A 12,432-nucleotide genomic window follows, 5' to 3' on the forward strand; every position below is an offset into this window, starting at 1 on the left:
TCATTCCATTATAGTCATGGAACATATTCGAAACATTAGTGGTCTTACTACCATCATTGACTTTTCTACAATGATCTTTGAAGACAATGCAGTATGTATCAAGTAGTTAAAGAAGGGATACATCAAGGGAGACAACACCAAGCATATAACGCTGAAGTTCTTTTATTCTCACCAGCAACAACAGCATCAGAACATTGAAGTCAAGCAAATTCGTTCCTAGGACAACCTAGCTGACCTCTTTACCAAGTCATTGCCCAAGTCTCCTTTTTAGAAGCTCGTCTAAGGAATCGGTATGCGTAAATTATCTGAGTTGAATTGCTTGTAGTTCTCTTATTTGGAAGTTATGTCTAACTCGGGGAGGTATCCTAAAGCATACTCACTTGATCTTTATACACTTTTTTTCCTACAATTAGAAGCATTTTTCCCACTGGGTTTTTGCTACCTAACTAGGTTTTGATGAGGCACCCATCACCGGGATGATCATACTCTGTTGAGTTCACTACTTTCATCCCGTCTGATGTTTGTTTCAGACATTATGCATACTTCTCACTTTTCTCCTTAGTCTATGGGTTTTATACCACCTTAGGTTTTACCATAGTGAGGTTTTGTGAGTTTTACTACCAATGCATACTTTCTTTAAATTTGAGACTCGCATTCGCCCATTGTGCCAACATCTTCATCAACTGTTCTACCTTATCTGCTAAAGATCTGATGCGATGTTTTGTTTGAGTATTTCCACACTCAGGAGGGAGTGTTGGAATCATATTTAGAATAGGAATGTGATTGTGTAAATTCTAGTGTATCTAGGGATATCTTTAAATATCCCTTTAGTAGTTATTATCATATTAGAGTTGTAATCCTATAAGGGTAATGATTTAACCTATCCTACTACTATAAATAAAGGCACAATGAGGTGATACAACACACACCTCACAATTAAATCTCTCTCTTCTCTCTCTTGTTGCCGTCCTTCTCCCTCTGTAGTCCTAAATACAGTTCAGTCAAATATACAATTCAATCAAATAGGCCTACAACACGTATATATTTTTTGAAAAGATGAAAAAGACATGTATCTGGTCTTCTAATAAAACCTATAATTTTTTTTTAAGTAAATTCAATTTCATATGGGGTGCTTAATGGGGTAATTTAATATGCATTGCAAAAGCTTTTCAGGTTGTTCATGCAATTCGCATGCTCTATTTCTTTTAATAGGTTTCCTCGTAACCCCAAACTACGGTTTATAAATTCGCTAGGGTGCTCTATCTCATAAATTATTTACATTTCTGTTTGTTTTTTAAATTACATTTAGTAGAAAAATTTTCTATGGAGACTTTATATGTTTGCCAGGAAGAGAAAAGAACCACTCTGAGAATATATTGTAGTTAGACCACTGTTTAATATATTTACTGAATATAAGTGTGAAAAAGAAAATAAAACTTCATACCTAGCGCCACTTTATTAAATACTTTATTTTATTTTTTTATTTTTGCAGAAAAGCATGCAGGAAGAAACATCATTATCCATTAGAAAAGCATGATTCAATTCAACTATTATTTTTTTCTCGTCAAAAACGAATTTGAACTACATTATTGTGAAGTTAAATCCACATCCCTCACTCTTAAGTAGATAACATCGTTTAGTCCAAACAAACAAAAAAATTCACAAAACCAGAATCCCAAAGAGAGCCTCTAACCCCGTCCCGTTTGCTTCTCTCATAATTGAGCGTCACGCTTTAAGTCTACAACGGACACTGCCTAGCCTCCGTTTGCTTGGAAACCACTCTAGCTGGAGGCGGTTCCTCCTTCACTAAGCAGGTATAATTTATAAATACCAAACCCCATTTTTCTGTTTCCTTCAACAAATAATAAAATCAAAATTATAAATTTCTTTGCGAATTACCTTAGGACTTGCTTTCTCTTGCGATCAGAGGTATCTGCTGGTTCTGAATCTTTCGCTTTTTATTCAATCTTTTATCACCTGATATTAATTTTAATTGTTGCTCTTACTATTTTCTTTTTGCGAATCAAAGACAACTTATAAGTTCTTATACTTCGCCCACCCTGAACAACTTGGTGTACGGTATGTTTTCCTGTGATAGTTTCAGTGTGGCATTTCGTCGTACCTTGGTGTGCTTGATTTCGAATGGAATTTTATTTTGGGACCGCCCACTTTTAATAAGATCTGAATATGTTGAAGATTTTCTTTGCTATTCATGGAAGAGAAGTGCTCCTTTTTCGAAAATTTGGGAAGGACTTTTCCCTGGCTATAGAGGTTGTGGGACATTTGGGATCTAAAACAATAATCAAGCTTTGAATCTCATTTAATTAGTGCTACCATAAGAAGATAAAAGGAACTAGCGCGGAAAAAAGGGTTTTCCTTGAGCTTTATTCTACATGGTTCACTAGAGAGACTAACATATAATGCTAGCAGATAGGGTGTGGAGGCCATCTGAAAACTTTCATGGTTCTTTATGTTCTTATGTCGTATTTAATTGCAAGCTGCTTTATCCTAAATTCTTTTGCCCTCACATTTCATCTGTTTACACGAAAAATCAATACATTTTTGCCAATTGCATATTAACATACCAATATATAGATCCAGCTTCTCTTGTGAAGAGGTTTGAATGAGTGTTCTTTATACTAAACCACGTCGGTAGTTTCATTGGTTTTTGTATTTAAGAATTGAAAACCGAGGGGTTTTGCTGGTTGGTTCTACTTCAGTTCTTTTACCCTGCATATGATGACAGTATTAAATTTCTTGCAGTGATTTGTTGTGGATGGTCCTTCGAGTTAGTTTGAAATGATCGGTTTGCATTATTTTAACTTTGAAGTTCACTGGTCTGTCATCCGTCCAGATCTTCTATAACGAATGACTTCTGGGTGCTACTCACCATGGAATCACATAAAACTCAACATGAGCCATTACCGGCTGCTGCAACCCCAGCCGCCACTTCATGTCGAAAGAAGAAGAACAAGCAAGCCACTTTCTTGGAGGATTTAAAGGATCACATTGATGATTTTCTCAATGCATCTATGGATGAACACAAAACGTGCTTCAAGAAGACCATGCAGAAGGTTTGTTCCCCCTTCACATTTAAAGCTAATACAGCCTATCCACAAATGTTTTTTATGTTCAATTGGTTTGCTTCTGATTCTGACTGGATAATTTTACATTCGTTTTCAGATGTCTGGAATGTCAAAGAATGTTGCTGAGAGGAGTGTTGACACCAAGGAAGTTGAGAGCACTCTGCCCCTTCAAACCACAGTGGCAAAATAGAACATCTTCTCTTGCGATTTATAGGCAGATATCTTGAAAACCAAACTTTGCTCCCGGCTTTAACCAATTAGATTGCGGTGTTAAATAATTTGTTAAAATTGTGGCACTACACTTTCAATTTGACCAGTACGAATAAGTTTGTAGGTTGAATGGTGGTTGTTTGAAGTCGGATTGTGTAGGCCAAACTATGATTTTGTGTAGGTTGAATGGTGGTTGAATGCTACTACTAGACGACATGATTGTGTAGGCCAAACTATGATTTTGGTCCTTGTAGTTCGGATGAAGTTCCATTTTTGTTCTCGTAGTTTCGGTTACCCAGGCCCGGTCCTGGCCAGTACCAACAGTGCTCCTGTCAAGGGCTCAAAATTGATGGGGGCACCAAAATATTTTGCAGTACATACGCGAAAACAGAAAATCAATTCTTAAAATAAGTAAACTCGTGGGAGCAACAATCTTACCTATGTAACATATCTCGAGAGCTTCCTCTCTTGACCGCTGATGCCCTGGTTCACCACTTCCCAAAACCCCTCTTGCATTCTTCTTCCTTTCAAACGTAACACTACACAACCTTGACTCAATCACCAGGTTAGTTACACACAAAACGTAAATCCTTTTCCTTCTACTCTTATATGCCTTCTGAGCAGAAGCAATTCTTGCTTCCATAAAATTTGACCGCTTAGTGAATGAAATTTAATGCTATGTGTAAACATGAAAATCCTGCTACAAATAAGACAAGAACACGTGTACAAAATAAATTTGTTTTAATGAATTTGTAGGGTTACAATCTCTTTACAACTTGATCCTCTGATTCGATTTCCGAAATGTGTAGATGTGTAGTGTTGTTGATCCAAGGGTCACAATGGCTTAATCATGGATGAACGAATGCCGTAAGGTTTTGGCTCTTGGCAATGGAGGAACCGGCACATGTAGGAGTGCTTGGTGGTTCTTCACGGGTTTTGACGAAGAACACGAAGTATTTTCCGAGTCTTCTTGAGTGTTTGAGTGTTTGGGGGGTTTAGGTGCTTGAGAGCTTCAAAATTTCAAAGCTTCAGCATCTGAGCGTGAAATGATTTCCGGACCCCTTTCTTTGTCTTGGAGGCTCCTATTTATATGCTTTCCAAGCCTTGACTATAGATGGATTTGGCCCTGATTATGGGCTTGATTAATTGACTAAAGAACCAAGACTTGATTTGTGGGCCAGTTCATGATTTGACTCCATCAATTAATATTTGATTTAATTAAATTAAAATCAAATAATTCCTTTCCACCAGATGTTGACACGTGCCATTCTTGATGACTAGTTCGATTTTGATGAGTCGCATCCACGTGTACAATTTATGAGACACGTGGCGCATGCCACGTATGCACTGGCACGTCGAAACTTTAATGTGTTTGTGAACATTTATTTCACCGAAATTTCAATGTCTACACTATGCATCACCCGGTGTTTGTTGGTGGGATTCATGCCCTACTTGTGCTGCATATGCTTATTCTTACAACCTTTTCAAGCTTTCTTGTTATAGGTTTTGTCAAAGAGCAATGCTAGGGAGACTAAATTTGTAAACTAAATGATATGGAAGTTGATGATTGAATTATTACTTAAACGTTGATAAACGTGCTCATTTCCCATTGGTGACACATCATTTAGTTTGCAAATTTAGTCTCCCTAGCATTACTCTTTGTTAAAAGAGGTTTTGACTTGTTTTCATTAATGGTCAAGGTTTGGCCTCATGTCCCCCTCGACATATTGTATTTTTCTTGTTTATCAATATATTCTCCTCAAAGTCACTTCCCATGATGGCAATGCTGGAGTGGGATAGACTTTGTAGCCAAATTTAATTAAAAAAATTAAAAGTTCGGGATTGTGGGATCATGATTTTCCAAGGTTGGAGTAAGGTGGATAGGATAAGAACACCTCAAAAGTCTGATCATGGACTTAATAGCAAAGCTACATAGATGGAGCAGCAACCTATTTCGAAGCAAAGAGCGAAGTCTGACGACTTATCTAAGATTGACCATGCTTGTTTTGCAAGACACAAAAACCTAATCAAGTAAGAAATCAGCAAGTTTCCTATATTCTTGGAATCCTTACAATCTAACAATTGGCGTACGCCACAAATAATCACACTTCTAGGAGGATGCAATATTTACTCCTAAATAGACTCTAGGATTCTCTCAGTATAATACAAATTTCATATCCTAAAAGGTCTCTATCTCGACTGATATAAATACACTATTATAGGTTCATCTCTAGTAACGCAATTATCGCACACTTATTATATTGCCTAGTGTTTGAGTCTCATATATTTACTAACTTGACTGTCGGAGAACTTTAGCCAAGACTACCGGTCCTTAGCTACTTACGGTTGTTTGTCTTTTATATTTAAAAGGATTTGTGCATCTTCCTCCACAGACGGTGATGCAGGAATTTAGATCCAACATGAGTGTTACAAGATACTATGTTGGTCAAATGTTATTTGTTCGTGTCCGCTTATCTTCAATGTTAAGCAGACACTGGATTTTGGTTGGAAAGACCACAAAGCAAACTTCATAGGCAGTAGGGACTACCAGATGCACAGTTAAGCATCAGAGGGATTATGGTAATGTGTCTAAAGAAATGAAAAGGCAGGAGGCCAGAAGTGGGGAATGCGGATGACAGATTGAGGAAGCTCTCAAAGGAAAAACATTGAAGACTATTTTCGTTCATTTGTTTGATACAAAATAGAAAAACTTGCAGAAGAAGCTTTTTTCACATGGGAGGGAGTTCCTTGTAACGTGTTTACTACCACTGTAGTATCATAAACCACTTCTATAAAGCTATGTGTAGAGTCAGTGGTGGATTCAAGAGTGGAACTTTGGAGGGTCCTAGTGTTAAATATAACTAAGTTTTTAGATAAAAACAAAGCGCAAAGGGGACAAAAAAATTCAATTTATTCATAGAAGCATTTCGCCGAACACTTGGTGGGCTTGTTGTCATCAGTCAAATCATATTATGTACATGTCAACAGATATCGATATATGTCGCATTCTGAATGAGTGATAAACAGAGCATTTGTCAATGTTGAAGCAACCCCTGTCGAGACTTTCCTACCAGGCATTGCATCAAACACTTGATAGACACAAAAAATATCTGTACCAAACATTCGGAAGGTCTTCGGAAGATCTTCACATGTATATTTTTAGACTTCAAGTGTTCTTGGGGCCACCTAAGAAATATGATATATAGAAAAATATAAATATAAAAAATAAGGAATAATAAAAAATAAAATTTTATAATTTCCAAGCATATTAGATATTTGAATACTATAGAACCCTGTACACCATCCCCATGGGGTGGTGAAGGGAGGGCCCCAATTGGTAGAAAAAAACCCGATTGTTCGTATCATTAAATTGATCTCCCAACCAATTCTCTTCCCATATTATAATAGGCCAAGAAAAACTAGTGAACTCATTTGCAAGTGATGTGATGTCCTCCATGATATCCTTCAGCTTTCTAAGTCACCGAACACAATTCCTTAATTTTGCAAGCCTATGAGCTTCACGAGAGCAACTGCCACTGAGACTTGATTGACAAGGCCACCATTTGTCTCTAATTACGAAGCCCACAGCCGCACTATAACCACAGAAAAACCCATCAAAATTAATTTTTGTTCATTTAAGTCGAATGGTTTCTAAGGCCTGGCGAATTTTTTTCTTTTTTATACATCGATAGTAGAAGAAGGAGTAGGTTAAACCTCACAATGTACCTATTAAATTTGTTATTTGAACTAAATTAAATTTAAGATATCTCACTTACAAGTGGACAATAATACTAGTAGACCTGGGTGAAAAGGGCTAGGAAACTTGCAATGGAGCGATAACAAACATCTGAAATAGTGTGATGATAATATACGAGGCAAAGGTCACTAGTTTGTTGGTACAAAGCATTATCTCATTGGTTGTAATTTGGGGTCATTTTTTTTTTTCTTGAACAATAGGTATTATCTATACTATGGGGAGGAGGTTGGGTTTAGCCGTACAATGAGATAACAATAATGTGATTTAAATTCGCTTTTGGCAATAATCGAACCTAAGACCTCTCACTTACAAGTGAAGATGAATACCATTAGACCGTCGTACTAAATGGCAATTAAGGTTAGGTTTTAAGTTTCCTGATTTTTCTAAAATGTCACCCTATATCCAATTACGTTAGTTGATTTTCTGATGTAGAAATAACATTTATATTAAGGAGTGAAGGAATAAATTAATATCAAATTTATTATTTATGAAATCTAAACCTAATATTTCTCATTTGCAAATAAAAGGAAATACCACTAAACTGGAATACTAAGTGGGATCATTTCAGTTGATTTTAATTCAACTTTTTTTTTCAAACAAACGATATTATCTACACTAAAAGAGAGGGGGTGAGCTTAGCCTCACAATAGGCTAGCAATAATGTGGTTCAAATTTATCTTTGGTGAGAATCGAACCTGACCTCTCACTTACAAATAAAGAGAAATATTACTAGACTATAATACTAAGTAAATACTTTTGTGCTCCCTTGGACTATGGTTCTGGATAATTTTGGACTTGCCATGTAATTTCTATGTAATTGCTATGTAATTTCCATATGTCCATTCTCCAGCCCCTTATATTTACATATTTACAGCCCACTTTTCTATTTATCTATAAAATATCTTCCTAGTTATTCGGGGAACGGTAGGATTACAAAGAACGGTTTGACACCCAACCATTAGGGTTTCCCATTGTAATGCTGCGCCTCTGGTGAAGGCTATGAAATGAATATCCAGTTTTGTCTTTAATTTCTTTCTTGTTTTCCTTTTCTCTTCAAACGATCGCACCAAAAACTACGTACAATCTACTCCTAGGACCATGCAACCGTTGTCGATGGGATGTTTTTGTTTTATTTTCTAAGGGAGGGGTAACAAATATTAATAGTACTGGATATGGTAACTTGGTTGACCTTAAGTCTACAACACAAAGTCCAAGCACAAATTATGCACATGCATCTCTCGTATACTGCGAGAGGTTGGTGAACAAACCCTCCCTAACTTAATTTAAATCTTAAAGAAGATTGGTTTAGGTGAATATGTAAAATGCAAACTATATTTCCACTATTATTCTTGGATGTGTTTATGCCATAATTTATGGATCTTAATTTGTATTGTTCCAGTAGTTTAGACCCCGCTCTCACCAAAATGAGTCCTTTTGAGGTACAATATGTAGATATTTTTATTGGTGTGGTTTGAGTTTCAAGGTGTAATAGGCACGTGTTATTAGCATTGTGAATAAGTTGTTCTGCATTTTTAATATAATACAAGAGAAGTAGTACACATTGATGAGTCTAGAATGACATTTTGAGGTGTAGAAAAATGTTATTCGCACTCTAATTAACATAAGTTTTCTTGTACCTGTATCCAATCATATATGTGAGGAGTGCAAACATCTTGTGATTCTTAAGAGTAGTATTACTTATATATAAAAGGGACTCACGGTTTTGATTCTCACTAATGTGGTAGTGATTCATCTCGTCATATTCTGACACTTTCAACCTCATTTATTTACAAAAATAAGATGTTCAGATGAATAAGATGTCACTATATATATATATACACACACACCAATGCTAGCTACAATTTTGTTGAGATATGATAAAATGTTTGGTTATCTTGTCTTACTGAAACTTAAACTGGTGTCACAGAAATTTTTTTATTCCAAACTTTATATCAAGAAGTGTGATAAATCACGACATTATCTTATTTCATGAATATAAGTACAAGCTTTTGTTGAGCCTTATTTAAGATTTTACAACAATGAATATAAGTACAAGGTTTTGTTTGAGCCTCATCTTAAATTTTAGATTTTAACTAATGTGAAAGTATCATCTGTTCTTATTAAAATTCACTTTATGCCTTATTTATTTCTCTAAGTGGGAAACCTCATCGAGGGAAGGGTTTTTATCACAAACGGTCCCTGAAATTTACCCTTATCACCAAGATGGTTCATGAAATTTTAAATCAACCAATGTAGTCCCTGAAAATATGTGTCGCAAATCAATGTAGTCCTTCAGTCACAATTCTGTTAAAAATTGTTAAGTGCTGATGTGGCATATAAATGGGCCCACAATATTTACTGGTTTTATCACAAATGGTCCCTAAAATTGACTCACACCATCAGATTGGTCCTTGAAATTTGGGAAATTGACCCAAATCATCAAGATGATCCCTAAAATTGAAAATCGATGAATGTAGTCCTTCAAAATAGATGTCGCAAATAAATATGATCCCTTCACCACAATTCTGTACAAAAAAAAAAAAAAAAAAATTGTTATCTTATGTGGGTTTAATAATTAATTAAAAAAGTTGTCTAAATACCTTTTTGTACAATAGAATTTTTTTTCTTATAGTAGGACCTACTCCAAAGAGAGATCCCTTCCATAAATTTTCAAAGGCATAAAGCTTAACCAAGGCCTAAAAGGGGGTTTGGAAATAGTTTTCAACCAACAATATATAGATGCACCTCGGTTATAACCTCATTATCTCAAGGAAGACCTCACTGTTCCTTGAGTCACCAGACCACCAGGGAAGTGTTGAACAAGCTCTCCAAGATTAAGGTTGTGAGGATGTTGATCGCCTAAATATTAACAGTGATGTCCCATAAGTCGTTGCCAATCAACCAAGCCATCACCAAGGGTGATCTTGATCCAGGTTCAATTCAGTGAAGGGTGTCAAAGTGTGTAAAGATGGGTTATCGAGATTTTTTTAAAGAATAGTAAGTCAAGGAAATAGAGGAATGTGGACTGGGATCGGAGGTAAATGCAAGACTGGGTTTTTGGGTTCACAACTTTTTAATAACTATTAAATTATTAAACCTCTTTGTAATTTTTTTTAATTTAATTAAACTTGTGTGATCCATTTATGTGTCGTATCAGCACATAACAGAATTTTTGACAGAATTGTGACGGGATGACTACATTGATTTGGGACACTTACTTACTAGACTACATTGATCGATTTTCAATTTTAGCGACCATTTTGATGTCGTAGGTCAATTTCAGGGATTATTTTGATGTCGCGAGTCAATTTGAAGGATCATTTGTGAGAAAAAAATGTCTTATGGGACCCATTTATGTGCCACATCAACACTTAACGGAATTTTTAACATAATTGTGACGGAATGACCCCATTGATTTGCAACACTTATTTTCAGGGACTACATTGATTGACTTTCAATCTCAGGGACCATCTTGATGGTGAGGGTCAATTTCCAGGATCATTTGTGATAAAAACCCTCACGAAAAACATTAACAAGTTTCTTTTGAAACCAAAAAAATTTACCGTGTATTCTTCTTCCTATTATCTGTTTACATGATCTCTCTCTCTCTCTCTCTCTCTCTCTCTCTCTCTCTCTCTCTCTCTCTCTCTCTCTCTCAACTGTCAAAGTCTCATAAGCTTTCAAGGCAGTTCGAGAAGAAAATTTTAAGGTTACAAAAATTATATTAATTGTTTTGCTTTTTATTTATATTTATAAGTTGTTATAACAGGGTAATGTTTTGAATGTTTATAGCTTCAATAACTTCAGCATTTCTTTTTATGGGAACATATAGCTAGCTTTAGCATTTCTTTAGCATTTTAGAATGTATATATAGAAATAAGTACAAACTATAGAAAACATAAAATAAGATTCCACTACTAGAATATTACACACAGAATTACAACGTACATGCATGCCTTTGGTACATAAATGCATCCATAAGCTTAGAGTAGCAAGAAACAAATTAAAGAAACCGCAACTAGTACAAAGACATACATTAAAGAATCACTGATTGTGATTTCTCAAACTACCGAACATGAAACTATAGCATGGCCACAGCGTCATTGAACATTATAATGGCATTTAGCTAGCGATGTAGCAATGAAGATGAAGCAATTGATGACGTCTTTATTTATCAACTAGTTGATAAACTGAGTTGTACTGCTTCAGTGAAGCTTGAGGTTTCTCATCCTGCAAAGCAGTTGCATACAAAATTACATGGGGTTAGCTTTAGCTGAAAATCAACGCTAGCTTTGATCAACTTGGGTGGATGGTGGTATTGGAAGTCAGTGTATATAGTCTTATTAGAGCATGGAATGAGATGGAAAATAAAACTTGGTGGTGTTAAAAAATAGTTGTGTATTTTAAGCAGAAGTTTCATAGTGCACGAAGTCAGAAAGTAGTAATAAATAATAGTAATTTTTGTTTAGGTGGAAGACTTAGACAATACTGTATGTTTTTATACAATATAAGACTACCTCTTTTCCTCATCACTCATGTGGTGGCCATGGCTGTTCCCACCAGTAGTCCTGTAATCTGGGAAGGGCACCTGGCCTGACTCAATATGCTTGACATCTTCCACAAGAACCTCATAGTGCCTTTTGACTTCCTCCGGTGTTTTGCCGCCGACCGCTTTGGCCACATTGTACCAGCGGTCAGCAGTGTCCTTGTCGTAGACAGCCAGAGCCTTTTCAAAGGCTTTGTTTTGCTTGGCAGTCCAGGAGGAGCCAGAGCCTCTTGAGGACATTGAGCTTGATGCCATTGAATAATTTGTTAGAGTAAGGTGGTTTTCTATAAACTCTATAGTGAAAAGCTTGGAAGGAAAATTAAGGAGAGAGAGAAAGGAGAGAAGACCTAAGTGAAGGGAAGTGTGTGTTATGAGCTGAGTGCTGGCAATACCTGCTCTTTATAAGGAGGGGGAGTGGGGGTGAGGTAGGGTAGTGCCAGTTGGCAAAGAGATCTTGGAAAAATGAAGTGGAATTTGAATGATTTGTCACCTTAGCTACCACAAAATTATTTCAATGAAGAAATAGTACTAGGACAAAGATGGAGAACAACATTGCAAGGAGAGGATCAGTATCTCCAAGAATTTTTTTTTTTTTTTTTTTTGGTCAAGAATTTTTATAGATAGAACCAATAAAGCTGATTGAAGTCCTTTTCTTTCTTTTTGCCTATCATAAGTTATTATTCACAATCCGAAAATGTAACTTTGCACTCCTCAACTTGTTTAGTTGATATAAAAACTTTTGAAAAAAAAAGTGCAAGTTTTCAACCAAAGAAAAAAAGAATGCAAGATGGTTGTTCTGGAAGGGAGATTTTTGTTCATCACCTAAGTGTTGG

At 35.9% G+C, this 12,432-nt stretch overlaps 1 protein-coding gene across 1 annotated transcript; it reads right to left on the reverse strand.

Annotated features, from left to right (window-relative positions):
- Nucleotides 1-10,943: 10,943 nt before the first annotated feature.
- LOC137726803 (transcription factor RADIALIS-like) lies at nucleotides 10,944-11,963 on the reverse strand. Its single transcript, XM_068465765.1, has 2 exons — nucleotides 11,571-11,963; nucleotides 10,944-11,283 (listed from the first exon to the last, which is right to left on the reverse strand). Exons 1-2 carry the CDS (start codon nucleotides 11,852-11,854, stop codon nucleotides 11,259-11,261), a joined length of 309 nt encoding a protein of 102 aa, XP_068321866.1. The 5' UTR covers nucleotides 11,855-11,963; the 3' UTR covers nucleotides 10,944-11,258.
- Between the last annotated feature and the right edge of the window lie 469 nt (nucleotides 11,964-12,432).

Source organism: Pyrus communis, chromosome 2, assembly GCF_963583255.1.
Source record: "Pyrus communis chromosome 2, drPyrComm1.1, whole genome shotgun sequence".
Lineage (NCBI taxonomy): Eukaryota > Viridiplantae > Streptophyta > Magnoliopsida > Rosales > Rosaceae > Pyrus > Pyrus communis.

Coding starts and splice junctions, on each gene's coding strand:
- LOC137726803 (XM_068465765.1), bottom strand. CDS start 11,854: ATGGCATCAAGCTCAATGTCCTCAAGAGGCTCTGGCTCCTCCTGGACT. Junction 11,284..11,570: donor ATGAGTGATGAGGAAAAGAG/GTAGTCTTATAT, acceptor ACTGCTTTGCAG/GATGAGAAACCTCAAGCTTC.